We start from the raw sequence: 17,021 nt of genomic DNA on the forward strand, positions 1-17,021 counted from the left end.
TAGGGCAGACACTTGTGTTCATAGAAAGAGAAAGAGATTGAGAAATACTGGTCCCACTGAGAGAGGATGAGGGACAGCTCCAGACCACAGACAATAAACTGCTAAGAGAAGGGGGCTTCTAATAACTAGAACTGCCTGCAGCTCAAAGGCTGCCTCTGCATGTAGTGAGCACCCATCACTGTGCGTGTCCCAGCAGAGGCTGGAGGGATGCTCAACTTCCAAAAATGTTGTCCCGGCCTTGGACGGAGATCAGAGGCACCAGTGCCCTGCACAGAGGGCAGGTTTCCTTTCTAGCAAGCCTGGTGCTCAGAAGTGGGCTTCAGTCCTGGCTCCAGCACGCACTACTTTTGAGGCTTCAGCTATGCCATGGCCTCTTGGGGTCTAGAAGGGCTGAGGGGCTAGAGTGCCCTGGGAGGTGGCTCTTGCTCACTGCCTGATCAATGCTTCTCCCTCCTGCAGCCGGCCAGACACTGCCTTCGTCTGGTTCCTCAACCCTCTCAAGTCCATCAAGTACCTCATCTGCACCCGCTACAAGTGGCTTATCATCAAGATCGTGCTGGCCCTGCTGGGGCTGCTCATGCTGGCCCTCTTCCTCTACAGCCTTCCTGGTTACATGGTCAAGAAGCTCCTCGGGGCATGAAGGCTGCTCTTCTCCCTGCAGCTCCTCTCCCTCTCTCCCCTGGTCTGCTTTGTTTGCACTTCCTGTGGCTTGGACTGTTTCCCCCTCTTTGCCTGCGGGGTTTGTGGACAGTAGGAATGGACAGGGGTGGAGCATTTCTCTCTGGCCCTACCTTACTGAGCCACCACTCTCCTTCTGGCCCTGGCTGCAGAGGAAGGGGCCCCAAATCCTCCCTCAGGCCTTCCAGCTCCAGGACTTAAATGAAATTAACCAAGAATCATGGGCCAGTGTCCAGTGCTTCCAAAAGAATGAATAAGCAAAACACATCGTCCCCTCCAGACAGTATCAGTCTGTTCTGCAGAAGTGGGCCAGACCCTATGCACAAATCCTGCTGGGTGGCTGCTTCTGCCTGTTGCTCCACCCCAGACAGCCCCTTGAGTGCGTCCCTTGGAGCACCCCACATGCACAGGCCCTGTCCTGCCAGTGGGTGTGCATTGCTTCCCAGGGCCCCTTCTGCCGCCTCGTGCTCCCAGGCCTAGAGGAGGAGCAGAATGAGAGTGAACACCTTGTGTCCTCACCCTTGCCCCTCAGGCACCCAGTGCACCCTGCAGCTCCTGCCTTGCCATACCCTTCAGTTTGTACTTACAGTGCTGCCCCTGCCTGCCTGAGCTGGGTTCCTATTGACTGTTTTTCCTTTCTTGAGTGGTGATTTTTCTCTTAATAAAAGAAACCAAACACTGTGCTGATGTCTATAAGGTCAAGTGAAGGGAGAGCCCCCAGTGTGGGGCACCCCAAGGTTTGTTACTCTGTACCAGCTGCCCCTGTGGCTTTCCCCCTATGGCTAGGCTCTTGTAGGCCAGCGTTCAAACCTGGCTTAAGGTACAAGGCTGCCTGCCCATGGCCTTGAGGGCACACTGGGCCTGAAGCCAGTCAAAAGCAATAAGTCCCATAAGAACCTAAGAGCACCACCTTTCACTCAAAAAAAAAAAAAAACACCGCCATCAAGTCATTTCTGACTCATAGCAACCCCTACTTGGGTTTCCGAGGCAGTATCTCTATGGAAGTAGATTACCCCATCTTCCTTCTGAGGAGTGGCTGGTGAGTTTGAACTGCCAGCCTTCTGGTTAGCAGTCAAACGCCTTAGGCACTATGCTACCAGAGCTCCTATCCTTCACTTGGGGAAAGCAAATGCCCCATGCCACTGGGCTTGCCTCTGTCTCACAGACATGCTGTTTTCACACCATGACCCAAGGCTTACAAAGTCCCCTCATGACACAAGAGGCAGGGGCCTTGATAAAGAGATGCAGACATAACTTTCAAAAGACTTTAATCATAATGACATTTTGACAGGCCCTACAAAACAGCTCTGGCAAATCCAGAGAGGGCCAGGTACAGCACCCAGGGTGGTTTGTGCCAGCTATAGCACCCAAACCCACCCTGACACCCATCAGCCCTTTGAGGCCTCACTCTCTTTTGTGGGTACCCGGAACACCTGAGTTGGAGGAACTTGCAATTCAGAGTTTATCTGGAAAAGAAAGTGGAAGTCGTTAGGTTTTCCCCAGGGCCTCCCTTCCCCATGACCTCTGTAGGGTCAATTGCACATGCTGGCTCTCACACACATCTCCAAATATCTGCATGCATTCCTTCTCCAAAGAGGTCTTCAAAAGCCCACAGTCTGACCTCCAGTGGAAGGCGAGTCCTGGACCTTCTTGCTTAGCTTCTACTCCACTTAGCTAACCTCTGGTTATGTTGTTAATATCCCCTTTAACTCAGTCTCTTAGATCTTCACCTCTTTCCCTTGCCCATCCCATCCCTGCTCCAGCCCTGCTCTTACTTCCTCCCTCCCCATCATTTTGTACACAGTTGCACTGGTAGAAGCATAGGCCAAATAGTCCCCAAATGTCTGAGTCTCTTTCACAGGCCAAGAGACCATCATGATGCCAACATTCACCAGGTCCCTCTTTTGGGTGTAGCCTGGGGCCCAAGACCATGCCAGGGCCTCAAATCCCCTGTGCGTGGACTTGTGGCTGGCCCGTCATCTCTCACATGGGCAGCTCAGTGTGTCACTCACAACCCTTTTGGCCAGGGCCTCAGTGTCTGTGTGAAGGACCACCCACTCGCAGAGCAGTGCAAGAAACTGTGTGATGAAAGCTTTCTTTCCCTTGAAGCAGAGATTGTGACAGCTCTCCTCTTGCACGGCATGGGGAAGTTGCCACAACAATCATCAGAGTAGGCAGGTGAGAGGGCCAGAGGACAGCTGCCAGGAGAGAGACCCTCTCCTTGTGCCAGAGAACCTGGGCTGCCAAAGTGGGAAGGGCCTAGAGCTCTGAACAAATCACAAGGTCTCCAAGTTATGACTCCTTTTGTGAAATAAGGAGAATAATGTCTGCCCTAGCTACTCCATGGGTTGGTGGTTAGGATAAAAGAAGAAAACACACATGCAGGGCCCTGCAAGCTGCAGTTAGTGCTGGCTTTGGCACTCCACTGATAGGAGTGGTTTCCAGCAGGCAGCTGGTACCACAAATCATGGGCATCCAGGGGGCACTGTTCCAGGCCAGCCATCCTGGAAGAGAAGTCAGGCAATATCCATTCCCTCGCCTGATGGTTCTGTCTCAACCTGAAGCCCAGCTGTTGATTCTTTGCATGACATCTCCAAGCTTGCTTGCCTCTGCTGGGGAGGGGTCCTCATTTCCCACCATCAACTCCAGCCCCCCATCCCTGCCTGCCTACTCTCTTTGGAGGGTCCCCACCACCCACCTTGGAATCAAGATACTGTTGCAGCAGAATCTGGAGCTCCGTGTTCTGTTGCTCTAGAGAACCATTTTCCATCAGCAGCTTGGCCCTCTCAGTCAAGATGAGGCTGTGGGCAGAAAAATAAGTTAGAGGTCCACTGAATCTCCATCTTCTGCCTAGTTAGGGCCAGGATCTCTGAATTTCTGTTCTGGTTGGAGGTGGAGGAGAACCTCAGAAGTTCACATTGCTCCTACAAGCTTCACTTATCATCCAGCCCTGAGCAACCCTCATTGACAGAACAGACAAGCAGAGCTGGGACTTGCCCTCATCCTGCCCCCACAGGACTTGCCCTCCCAGTCAAAGGCAGCTTTCCTCTCCAAGATCTCACATGAGCATGTAAATGTGACTGCTGTGAACAGGATCCTCCCCCCTCCTACCCTCCCAGCTCCCTCTTTCTCCTGGCCCATGACATCACAAACCAAGAAAAAACAACCCTACTGCCATCAAGTCAACTCTGAGTCATGGTGATCCCTGAGTTACAAAGTAGAACTGCTCCATACTGAGTTCTTGGCTGTAATAACCTTTATGGATGCAAATCACCAAGCCTTTCATTCATGGTACCACTGGACGGGTTCAAACCACCAATCCTTAGCTCAGTACTGGAGCACACACACTGTTTGTGCCACCCAGGGACCTCATGACATAAACACTCACTGGTACTTCTCCAAGGCTGTGTACAGCGCATCCCAGAGGTTCTGCTTGGCGGGAGGGATCACCGTGGTCAGGGCCTTCCAGTACTCAGAGTCCTTGGAGTCATCTCTCAATTCCTTCCACTTCTTCAGTGGTGTTCGAGGGTCCCTGAGGGCAAGAGCACTGGTGTTATCACCTCCACCTGGCATGCCCAGGCCCCCTGCATTGCCAGTCAGACTCCTGCCCTCACAAAGCCATGGCCTGCATTCACATTACTGCTTTTCTGCCCATCCCCAACCCACTCAACTACAAAGTTTATCAGATTATGGCAGATTCTCAGAAACTAAACATGCTTATCTTCAATTTCCTGATTCTTGGTGGGGATTCTGGGTCACCTCTGTGAAAACATCACTGGAGTTTCATCCACTCCCTCTTTCTTTCAAATCAGTTTCCCTCAATGGCTTTAAAGCTCATTAAACCCACCCATTGAGGCTAAGTCAATTCTGACCCATAGCAAGCATGTAAGACAGAGCAGAACTGCTCCATAGGGTTTCCAAAGTTATAAATCTTTACAGAAGCAGACTGCCTCATTTTGTCCTGCAGAGTGGTTGGTGGGTTCAAACCACTGACATTTTGGTTACCAGATGAGTGCTTAACCACTGTGCCACCAGGGCTTCTTGTAGCTCATTACTATACTCATTTCTTTCGCCAACACATCCAAAAGAGCTCTCAAAATTGTGATCTCCCCTCCATCCCCTCTATAATGGTCTTAATCCAGGAAATTGTTGTCTCTCAACTAGATGACCACCACTCGTCTGTCAGTTTGTTATATTGTGGTAGCTTCTGTGTTGCTGTGAGGCTGGAGGCTATGCCACCAGTATTTCAAATACCAGCAGGGTCACCCAGGTGGACAGGTTTCAGCAGAGCTTCCATACTAAGACTGGGTAGAAGGACAGAGCCATTCACTTCTCAAAAACTTGGTCACTAAAAACCTTATGAATAACAGTGAAACACTGTCTGATATATCACCAGAAAACTTTATGAATTGCCCTGAAATATTGATATAGTGTCAGAAGATGAGCCCCTCAGGGTGGAAGGCACTCAAAATACAACTAGGGAAGAGCTGCCTCCTCAAAGTAGAGTCGACCTTAATGACATGGATGGGGTAAAGCTTTCAGGACCTTCATTTGCTGATGGGGCATGACTCAAAATGGGAAGAAACAGCTGCAAACATTCATTAATAATTGCAACATGGAATGTATGAATCTAGGAAAATTTGAAGTTGTAAAAAATAAAATGGAACACATAAAGACCAGTATCCTAGGCATTAATAATCTGAAATGGACTGGTATTAGCCATTTTGAATCAGACAATCACATGGTCTACTATGCTGGGAATGACAGATTGAAGAGGAATGGTGTCACATTCATTGTCAAAAAGAAAGTTTCAAGATCTATCCTGAAGTACAATGCTATCAGTCATAGGATAATATCCCTAAGCCTACCGGAAAGACCAGTTAATACTAACAAAAAAAAAAAAAAAAACCTCACGATTGTCAAGTCATTTCCAACTTATAGTGACCCCTCCTTGGGTTTCCAAGGCAGTATCTCTACGGAAATAGATTGCCTAATCTTCCTTCTGAGGAGTAGCTGGTGGGTTTGAACTGCCAGCCTTCTGGTTAGCAGTCAAATGCCTTAGGCACTATGCCACCAGAGCTCCCTAGTTAATACTATTATTATTCAAATTTATGCACCAACTACTAAAGCCAAAGATGAAGAAATTAAAAACTTTTACCAACTTTTTAAGTCTGAAATTGACCAAACATTCAATCAAGATGTTTTGATTCTTACTGATGATTGGGATGTGAAAATTGGAAATAAGAAAGGATCATTGGTAGTTAGAAAATACAGCCTTGGTGATAGAAATGATGCTGGAGATTGCATGATAGAATTTTGCAAGACCAATGACGTACTCATTGCAACTATTTTTCTTTTTTTCAACAACATAAATGGCAGCTATACACATGGACGTCGCCAGATGGAATACACAGGAATCAGACTGACTACATCTATGGAGAGAGGTGATGAAGAAGCTCAATATCATCAGTCAAAACAAGGCCAAGAGCTGACTGCGGATCAGACCATCAATTGCTCCTATGCAAGTTCAAGGTGAAGCTGAAGAAAATAAGTCCACATGAGCCAAAATATGACCCTGATTATATCCCATCTGAATTTAGAGACCATCTGAAGAATAGATTTGACATATTGAACACCAGTGACCAAAGACCAGACCTTGTGGGATGACATCAAGAACATCATACATGAAGAAAGCAAAAGGTCATTTAAAAGACAAGAAAGGAAGAAAAGACCAAGGTGGATATCAGAAGAAACTCTAAAACTTGCTCTTGAATGTAGAGTAGCTAAAGTGAACGGAAGAAATAATTAAATAAAAGACTTGAACAGAAGATTTCAAAGGGTGGCTCGAGAAGACAAAATTCAGTATTATAGTGAAATGTGCAAAGACCTGGAGTTAGGAAACTAAAAGAGAAGAACACACTTGGCAGTTCTCAAGCTGAAAGAACTGAAGAAAAGCTTCAAGCCCTGAGTTACAGGTTTGAAGGATTCTATGGGGAAAATATTGAATGATGCAGGAGGCATCAAAAGAAGATGGAAAGAATACACAGCCCCTGTACCAAGAAGAACTGGATGACATTCAACTATTCCAGGAGGTAGCATATCATCAAGAACCAATGGTACTGAAAGAAGAAATTCAAGCCACAATGAAGGAATTGGAGAAAAACAGGGCTCCAGGAATTGATGGAACACCCATTGAGATATTTCAACAAACGGATGCTTACTCATTTATGCCAGGAAATTTGGAAGGCAGAACCTGGCCAACTGAGTAGAAGAGATATGTATTTGTGCCGATTCCAAAGAAAGATGATCCAACAAAATATGGAAAGTATCAAATAATAATATCATTAATAGTGCACAGAAGTAAATTTTGCTGAAGATAATTTAAAAATGGTTGCAGCAGCACACTGACAGGGAAATTCAAGATGGATTCAGAAGAGGATGTGGAACAAGGGATATCATTGCTGATGTCAGATGGATCTTGGCTGAAAGCAAAGAATACCTGAAAGATGTTTAGCTGTGTTTTATTGATTATGCAAAATCATTGAACTGTGCAGATAATAACAAATTATGGATAACATTACAAAGGATGGGAATTCCAGAACACTTAATTGTGCTCATGAGGAACCACTACATAGACCAAGAGGCTGTTATTCAAACAGAACAAGAGGATACTGTATGATTTAAAATCAGGAAGAGTTATATCCTTCTACTATATTTATTCAATCTGTATGCTGAGCAAATAATCTGAGAAACTGGACTATTTGAAGAAGAATGCAGCATCAGGATTAGAGGAAGAGTAATCAACAACCTGTGCTATGTAGATGACACAATCTTGCTTGCTAAAAGTGAAGAAGTCTTGGAGCACTTACTGATGAACATCAAAGACTACAGTCTTCAGTATGGATTATACCTCAAGATGAAAAAAAAAGAAAGAAAAAAAATCTCACAACTGGACCAAAAAACAGCATTCCAATAAATGGAGAATGCATTGAAGTTGTCAGAGATTTCCTTTTGCTTGGATCCACAATCAACACCCATGAAAGCAGGAGTTAAGAAATAAGACTATGTATTGCATTGGGCAAATTTGCTACAAAAGACCTCTTTAAAGTGTTAAGGAACAAAGATGTCACTTTGAAGTCTAAGGTGCACCTAACTCAAGCCATGGTATTTTCAATCACCTCATATGTATGTGAAAGCTGGACAATAGATAGGGAAAACGAAAGAAGAGTTGATGCCTTTGAATTGTGGTGATGGTGAAGAATACTGTAAATACCATGAACTGCCATAAACAAATCTGTCTTGGAAGAAGTGCAGCTAGAATGCTCCTCAGAAGGGAGAATGGCCAGACTTTGTCTCTTACTTTGGTCATGCTGTCAGAAGGGACCAGTCCCTGGAGAGGGACATCATGCCTGGTGAAGTAAAGGGTCAGCAAAAAAGAAGAGGACCCTCAACCAGATGGATTGACACAGTGGCAATGATGATGGGCTCAAGCATAGCAAGAATTGTGAGGATGGCGCAGAACCAGGCAGTGTTTCATTCTGTTGAACACAGGGTCACTGTGAGTCAGAGCTGACTCAACGGCACCTAGCAATAACAACAACTGGAGGAACCTCCCAATTTCTCTCCTTGTCTCCAAGATCACCCCTCCCTGTGCCAAAATGACCTTTCTAAATAAAATGTAGTTTCATTCACCACTCCCCCACTTCTGGCTTCTGGCCTTCCTCCAAAACTGTCTCCAGTTCCAGTCAACTGACAGTAAAGACCAAGATCTGTGACACATCATGCAAAGCTCCCTACATCCCCTACTGCCGGTGCCCACCACCCAGAACCATGGCACTCTGTCATGACTACTTGAACACACCACGCCTTTCCCCTGCTGTTGTGTTCTGAAATGCTCTCTCTCGACTCTATCGACCTAGCAAAACCCTGCACTGGCCCCAGCTCCTTCTTCTTCTTCTTCTTCTTTTTTTTTTTTTTTTGGATTGTGATTTGGGTGGAGATTTACAGAGCAAATTCATTTTCCATACAGCAGTTCACATATACTTTGTCTCATGACATTGACCACAGTTTACCACAATGCAACAGCTCCCCTCCCACTTCCTCCCCATAGTTACCTCTTCCTTGTGTCCATCCCTCCATGCACTCCTGCCCCCTGAGCTGTCTCCCTGTGCATAAGTAGCCCTTCTTTCTCCCATGATTGTTCTCTCCAAGGAGTGTATCTACTTGAGGTAAATGTTCAACTCATATGCCTGTCTTTTGTTTGGCTGGAAACCACAGGTGTGGGTTCAATTCCAGACCTGAAGGGCAGCTAGGGGCCATAGTCTCAGCGGTTCCACCAGGCTCTATTGGACCACCCAGCTCCTTCTAAAGCCTTCTCCAGCAGGTCAGAGGAGTTAACCACATCTTCCTCCAAGCAACTCAGTACTTGTACATGTGCTTACCATTGTTCCCTTCACAAAGTGTTTTCCCCACAGTGCCTGCATATGGCAGACCTCAACAAATGTTTGATGAATGAATGAATGACAAATTAAATAACACAAACCACTACTACACTCCATTTCTCTCACTAATATGTTCAATAACTCCCCCAACCCTCCTTTCCAACATCCATTTTATCACTCTCCCAGGTGCCCACTTAGCAGCCTCTTCTCCACTCACTATAGTGCACTTGGCTCCTCATCCCATCCATTTCCCCCAGTTCTCAGCAAGCCCTCAGCACAATAGCCCACCTGGGCTTGTTCAAACCCATGACAAAGGCCTCCAAAGTCTTGAGGACATCGTTGGGGTGGATGAGCCTGGGAGAAAGTGGGACCTCCTTCTCTTCCTGCTCCCCCTCTGAAAGGCTGTCCTTCTTTCCTGCTTCGAGGGATAACTTCTCTACCAGCTCCTGTGTTGCCACCATGCTTGACTGGTCCTGTAGATGGGGACAGAGATTCCAGGGGCTGATCTGGAGAAAGGTAACTATGCCAAGGTAACTATGGGTTGGGTATGCACAGCATGGACATACAAAGAAAGACAGGAAAAGAAGAAAATGGCAAAGAGTTTAGCTATAGATACAGAGGGAGACATTTACACAAGGGAAGAAATAGTGGAGGTGGAGAAAAATGAAAAAGAAGGGAGATGGGCTAGGGAGAGGCAGATAGGGGGTTCAAAATAATGATGATGCTGTTTCTTAATCTGGCCTCACAGGTGTTCATTTTATTGAGATTCATAAACCTTACTCTTTATAATACCTTCTTGAATCACAATGCAAATTACATTTTGTTTTAATATTTAACTTTTCAAAGTCTCCCTCCTACTCCCATCCCACAGTTCCCTGTTTACCTCCCACGATGTTATCAGTTTCCTACATATCCTTTCAAAGAAATATTATGTATATATGCACAAATATACACATATACACACTGCTTGTATGAGGACATACAAGCAAATACATACACACACATATTTATACATACTTTTCCTTTCCTACCACACTATATAGGTAGTGTAGTGCCTAAAGCACTTGACTGCTAACCAGAAGGCTGGTGGTTCAAACCCAGCAGCTACTCCTCAGAAGGCAGGTTGGGCAATCTACTTCCATAGTGATATTGCCTCGGAAACCCAAAGAGGGGTCGCTATGAGCCAGGTCCAACTTGATGGCACATAATAACAACAACAACAACACATTATATACATAGTTCTAAATTTTAAGTTTCTTTCACATACCAATAAACCTTAGAGATTTTTTTTCAATATAAACACATAAAGAACATCATTTTATTTATTTATTTATTACGGTTGCATAGTATTTGATTGTATATTAAAAAAAAAAAAAAAAAAACTCAATGCCATTGAGTTGATTCTGACTCATAACAACCCCCATTGGGTTTCCGAGGTGATAAATCTTTACAGAAGTAGATTGCCCCGTCTTCCTTCCACAGAGGATTGATGGCATATATGTACCATATATTATTTAATTGATTCCTTAATGATAGATATTTAGGTGTTTCCAATTTTCTGCCATTCCAAATGCTGCATTGAATAATCTACAATAAACACGTCATTTCAAATGTATTGGGATATATCCACGGAATAAAACCCCAGAAGAGGAACTGCCGAGTAAAATGCATTTGATTTTGTAATCTGTAACTGATATTGCCAAATTGCCCTCCATGTTGGCTACAACAATTTATACTCCCACCAGCAACCATGAGAGTGCCTATTTCCCACACCTCAGCCATCACTGTGTGTTACCAAACTTTCAGGTTTTGGCAACGTTAAGAGGTGAAAAGTGGAATTCAGGGCAGTTTTAATTTGCATATCTCTTATTACAAGTAAGCTTGATTATCTTTTCATATATTTATTTGCATCATCTCTTCCATGAAGTGTTTATTCATATCCTTTGTCTATTCATTGATTTGTTAGTTGTTTTATTATTGGTTTATAGGATTTCTTTACGTATGAAGGAAATTAGCCCTTTACTGTGATATGAGTTGAACATTTTTACAGAATTATTTTAATGTAGTCAAATGGATCCTTTTTTGTTTATTTGTTTTTCGTTTATGGTTTTTGGGCTTTGCCCACTCAGATAGCCAACTCTTTTCAAAGGTGTATCAGGATACTTATGCTGGGGCTGGCAGCTAAAACTATTTTAAAATTCAAAATAGTTTTCAATATGATAGCTTCTTTTTTCCAAATAGCTGATATTTGATTCTCCTAATGAAATCAATTACAGTCAGGATAGGTATTACAAATGGGCTCTGCTTTTCAGAAAACATTAAGTATCAAAATATTCAGAACTTAGTGGGCTTGGTCTCACAGTGGCTGAGGCCTGGCTTTGAGGGAGGACCCGGGAAAAAACCCTTTGGGCTATAGCATAAGAACAATGTCTCATCTCTATCTATTCTTCTATTTGCAAATTAAATAAAATAATAACAAGGGATATGCTTATGTCAACTATCCCTGACATAAACTCCCCACTATTTCTCCTGAGATAGTAATCAAAGAAAGGAGCCCTGGTGGCACAGCAGTTAAAGCTCAGCTGCTAACCACAAGGTCAGCAGTTTGAAGCCACCAGCTGCTCTGTGGGAGAAAGATGTGGCAGTCTGCTTCCATAAAGATTTACAGCCTTGAAAAAACGTATGGGGGTGGTTCTACTGTAACCGATAGGGTCTCTATGAGTCACAATTGACTTGATGGCAATGGGTTTGGGTTCATGTTTTATTATGCAAAGGCAGCAATGCCTTCTGAGGCTTCCAAGAAAATTGACAATTCTTTTTCATTATACTGCACCTTACCTGGCTAGAGCGTAAACGATAAGCTTGGTATTTGAGGAAGAAGTTCACCAGTTTATACAAATCATCCTCATTTTCAATTCCCAGGGCCTGGGGAAAAATAGGATAGCTACTCAAACACACACCAGAGAAAACTGAGCAAGTTCACAGGGATAGGGAGTTACATGGACCCTCAGCTCCTAAGAGCAAGAAGTTTGGCTTGTTCCCTCTGTATCCCGGGTGCCTGGCACAGAGCAGAGGGCATTCAGAGGAGAATTGCAGTGAAATAGAGGCACCAACACATCAGAATAGAGAGAAACAGTGCTCAGACAGTCAGGAAAGGCTCCATTCAGATTGTGGGTATGAAAATGCTGAAGTGAGGCTAAACACATAGTTGAGTTTGGGGATGCAAGAGAGAACCCACAATCTGAGAACCAGACCATGAGATAGAAACACTAGTAAAGGAAGGTCAGGGATGGGGGATGTGTAAACAGTCTGGGGCCAATTTGTTGCATGGCTTATAAATAAAGAGACAGATATCATACTGAGCCCAGGGAAGCCCCAGAAAATCCCCCATCAATTCCAGCGCTGAGGCAATGTCAGGAAAACATAATAGCTATCTTGGAGTGAGGCAGGCTCCATCCCTACCCCACATCTACTCAGAGCCCAGAAAACTCACCGAGAAGATGGCGTCCAACCTCAGCAGATAGCATTCACTCTTGTCCAGGGGGAGTAGAAGGCTCAGCAGTTTGCTTTCAATGAGAAAACCCTAAGGAGAAGGAAGCAGCAATCAGAGACAGCTTTCGGAAACCAGTGCTAGGATCTGCAAGCTCCCTGTATGTACCAGCCAGAGGCGATTCCATGGAGCAGAACCTCCAGGCATGTGACTTTGGACAGCAGGGCCTCCAGAGGAAGACCTTCCTGGGAGGCCTAAGAGACATCCCAGGGAGCAAGGCCAGGGACAAAGCCAATCCTAATCATAGATTTAGTCTGGCCCCACCTCGGAAGGGTGCTAACTTATCAATAAGCCATTGGACAAATACCTGAGTCCCCCATGGCAGTCCAAACCTGATTGTCATAGATTCCCATCTGCCCAATGTCACTTCATTCATGTTCTAATCCCCACATATCTACTAGAACATAGCAGTTGGCTCTGAGTTGGAGGAGAGGAAGGAAAGGAGGGAGATGGACATGCCATATCAGAACACAACACACAGGAAGTGGAGGGGAGGCAGGTGGGTAAGGAACATGAGTGACCATACCAAACTAAGAAAGTTTGGGGGAAGGCTCTGTGGAGAGGTGGCCACTGACTGCAGCCTGCAAATACAAAGAAGAGGACCTCTCAGTTTACTCCTTCAGAAACATGCCTTCGGTGGTCAGAGAAGAGGCAGTTGTTGTTGTTATGTGCTGCTGAGACGTCTCCAACTCACAGCAACTTTAAGTACAACAGAATGAAACACTGCCCAGTCCAGTGCCAGCCTCACGATTCCTACTATACCTGAGCCCATTGCTGCAGCCACCGTGTCAATCCATCTTGATGAGGGCTTCCCCTCTTTCATTGACCCTCCACTTTACCAAGCATGACAGCCTTCTCCAGAGAATAGTCCCTTCTGTCAACATGACCTCGCCAACACCACAACTCAAAAGCATCAACTTCAGTCTTCCTTATTCATTGTCCAGCTCTCACATGCATATGAGGTGACTGAAAATACCATGGCTTGGGTTAGGTGCACCTTAGTCTTCAAGGAGATATCTTTGCTCTTCAGCACTTGAAAGAGGTCTTTTGCAATAGACTTGCCCAATGCCATACCTCTTTTGACGTCTTGACTGCTACTTCCATTGGTGTTGACTGTAGAACCAAGTAAAAGGAAGTCTTGACAACTTCAATCCTCTCTCCATCTATTGTGATGCTGCTTATTGGTCCAGTTGGGAGGATTTTTGTTTTCCTTGTATTGAGATGTAATCCATACTGCAGATTGTAGCCTTTAATCTTCATCAGTAAGTGCTCCAAGTCATCCTCACTGTGGTAGTTAAGTTTGTGTGTCAACTTGGCTAGGCCTGGATGTAGTATTCCCCATGATGAGACTGGTGATCAACTCCATGGTAGAATCTACTGTGAGCAGCTGAGTAGCTGCCTTAGGGAATGTGGTCTGCTTCCTGAATATAAGCAGCAGCCTTGGGGAATGGTCTCGAGCTTATGGCACGCTTGGAGCCATGTCATTGTTCAGCAGCCTGCCATGCTCTGCTGACCTTGGGACTTACAATGGACTTAAATGGCCTGACATTTGGTTTGGTAACATTGGGACTGTGCCTTTTTACTTGTCAATCTTGAGTTTGTCAGCCTCAGCAGCTAGCAGCTGTCCGAGTGAAGAAACACCTCTAGCTCCAGTGGGCTGGGAGCAGGAGGCAAAGCTGGACCCCAAGGTTGAGGGGTTTTCACCCAGCCCCTAGTGCCTGGCACTTTGAACTTGGACTTAAAGCCTCTAAACTGTAAGAGAATAAACTCGTCTGTTAAGGCCATCCCATTTGTGGTATATTCTTGTCAGAGAGGTACTAGGTAACCAGAACACTCACTTTCAGCAAGCAAAGTTGTGTCATCAGCATGTTGCAGGTTGTTAATAAGACTTCCTCCAATCCTGATGCCACATTCTTCTTCATATAGTCCAGCTTCTTGGATTATTTGCTCAGTATACAGATTGAATACGTATGGTGAAAGGATACAACCCTGACGCACTCCCTTCCTGACTTTAAACCACACAGTATCCCCTTTTTCCATTTGAACGACAGCCTCCTGGTTTATGTATTGGTTCCTTTAATTAAGTGTTCTGGAATTCCCATTTTTCTCAATGTTATCCGCAATTTGTTATAATCCACACAATCAAATGCCTTTGCATAGTCAATAAAACACAAGTAAACATCTTTCTGGTATTCTTTGCTTTCAGCCAAGATCCATCTGACATCAGCTATGATATCCCTCACTCCATGTCCCCTTCTGAATCCAGCTTGCATTTCTGGAAGTTCTCTGTCAATATACTGCTGTAACCATTTTTAAATTATCTTTGGCAAGATTTTACTTGCATATGATATTGATGATATTGTTCAATAATTTTCATATCTTGTGGGATCACCTTTCTTTGGAATGGCTACAAATATGGATCTCTTCCAGTCAGTTGGCCAGATAGCTGTCTTCCAGATTTCTTGACATAGACGAATAAGTACCTCCCGCACAGCCTCCATTTGTTGAAACATTTCAGTGGGTATTCTGTCAATTCACCAGTTCCTTCAGTGCAGCTTTGACTTCTTCTTTCAATAGTTTTGGTTCTTGATCATATGCCACCTCCTGAAATGGAATCATCTACCAATTCTTTTTGGTATAGTGACTCTGTGTATTACTTCCATCTTCTTTTGATGTTTCCTGCATCATTCAACATATTGCCCATGAAATCTTTCAATATTGTAATTTGAGGTTTAAATTTTTTCTTCAGCTCTTTCAGCTTGAGAAATGCCAAGCGTGTTCTTCCCTTTTGGTTTTCTAACTCCAAGTCTTCACACATTTAATTATAATAATTGACCATGTCTTCTCGAACTGCTCTTTGAAATCTTCTGTTCAGCTCTTTTATCCTGTCGATTCTTCCATTTGCTTTAGCCACTCTTCTTTCAAGTTTCAGAATCTCTTCTGTCATCCATTTTGGTCTTCTCATCCTTTCCTGTCTTTTTAATTGAACTTTTGCTTTCTTCATGGGTGATGTTCTTGATATCATCCCACAATTCCTCTGGTTTTTGGTCACTGGTGTTCAATATATCAAATCTATTCTTTAGATGGTCTCTAAATTCAGGAAGGATATAATCACGGTCATATTTTGGCTCTCATGGACTTCTTTTAATTATCTTCAGCTTCAACTTGAACTTGCATATGAGCAGTTGATGGTCTGTTCCACAATCATCTCTTGGCCTTGTTTTGGCTGAAGATACTGAGCTTCTCCATGGCCTCTTGCAACAGATGTAGTTAATCTGATTCCTGTGTACACCATCTGGTGAAGTCCACATGTATAACCACCACTTGTGTTGTTGAAAAAAGTATTTGCCATGAATAAGTCATTGGTCTTACAAAATTCTATCATGCAATCTCCACCATAATTTCTATCACCAAGACCATATTTTCCAACTACTGGTGATTCTTCTTTGTTTCCAACTTTTGCATTCCAATCACCAGCGATAATTAACACATCTTGATTGCATGTTCGGTCAGTTTCAGACTACAGAAATTGGTAAAAATCTGCAGTTTCCTCATTGGCTTTGGTGGTTGATGTGTAAGTTTGAATAATAATAGTATTAACTGGTTTTCCTCATAGGCATATGGATATTATCCTGTCACTGAGAGCATTGTAATTCAGGATATATCTTAATACATTCTTTGTGATGATGAATGCCACACCATTCTTCTTCAATTTGTCATTCCTGGCATAGTAGATCATATGATTGTCTGATTCAAAATGGCCAGAACCAGTCCATTTCAGCTCATTAATGCCTAGGATATCGATCGTTATGCATTCCATTTCATTTTTTACAACTTCCAGTTTTCCTAGATTCATACTTCGCATGTTCCATGTTCCAGTTATTAATGGATGTTTGCAGCTGTTTCTTCTCATCTTGAGTCATGCCACATCAGCAAATGGAAGTCCCAAAAGCTTTATTCTATCCACATCAGTAAGATTGGCTCTACTCTGTGGAGGCAGCTCTTCTCCAGTCATATTTTGAGTGCCTTCCAACCTGAGGGACTCATCTTCCAGCACTATATCACACAATGTTTCAGGGTTATTCTTTTTTTTTTTAATTGTGATTTGGGTGAAAGTTTACACAGCAGATTCACTTTCCATCCAGCAGTTCACATACACTTTGTCTCATGACATTGACTACAATTTACTACAGTGCAACAGCTCCCCTCCCACTTCCTCCTGATACTTACCTCTTCCATGTGTCCATCCCTCCATGCACTCCTGCCCCCTGAGCTGTCTCCCTGTGTATAAACAGCTCTTCTTTCTCCCATGAGTGTTCTCTCCAAGGAGTGTATCTACCTCAGGCAAATGT

At 44.2% G+C, this 17,021-nt stretch overlaps 2 protein-coding genes across 2 annotated transcripts in view; one reads left to right on the forward strand and one right to left on the reverse strand.

Moving 5' to 3' along the window:
• The window catches only part of OTOF (otoferlin), a 137,450-nt gene extending 136,810 nt beyond the window's left edge, over window positions 1-640 (forward strand). The window contains exon 47 of the mRNA XM_007938881.2: window positions 460-640. Coding sequence (XP_007937072.1) covers window positions 460-640 — 181 coding nt within the window. The remainder of the gene's footprint in view (window positions 1-459) is intronic.
• Window positions 641-2,066: 1,426 nt separating this feature from the next.
• Window positions 2,067-17,021, reverse strand: part of DRC1 (dynein regulatory complex subunit 1) — an 89,721-nt gene continuing 74,766 nt past the window's right edge. The window contains exons 12-17 of the mRNA XM_007938908.1: window positions 12,613-12,702; window positions 11,958-12,044; window positions 9,408-9,562; window positions 4,067-4,210; window positions 3,377-3,479; window positions 2,067-2,144 (exon numbers count right to left, since the gene is read on the reverse strand). Of these exons, the coding sequence (XP_007937099.1) occupies window positions 2,067-2,144; window positions 3,377-3,479; window positions 4,067-4,210; window positions 9,408-9,562; window positions 11,958-12,044; window positions 12,613-12,702 (657 nt within the window). The remainder of the gene's footprint in view (window positions 2,145-3,376; window positions 3,480-4,066; window positions 4,211-9,407; window positions 9,563-11,957; window positions 12,045-12,612; window positions 12,703-17,021) is intronic.

Source organism: Orycteropus afer, unplaced genomic scaffold (genome assembly GCF_000298275.1).
Source record: "Orycteropus afer afer isolate SDZICR_OR568_19922 unplaced genomic scaffold, OryAfe1.0 scaffold00054, whole genome shotgun sequence".
In the NCBI taxonomy this organism is placed as follows: Eukaryota; Metazoa; Chordata; class Mammalia; order Tubulidentata; family Orycteropodidae; genus Orycteropus; species Orycteropus afer.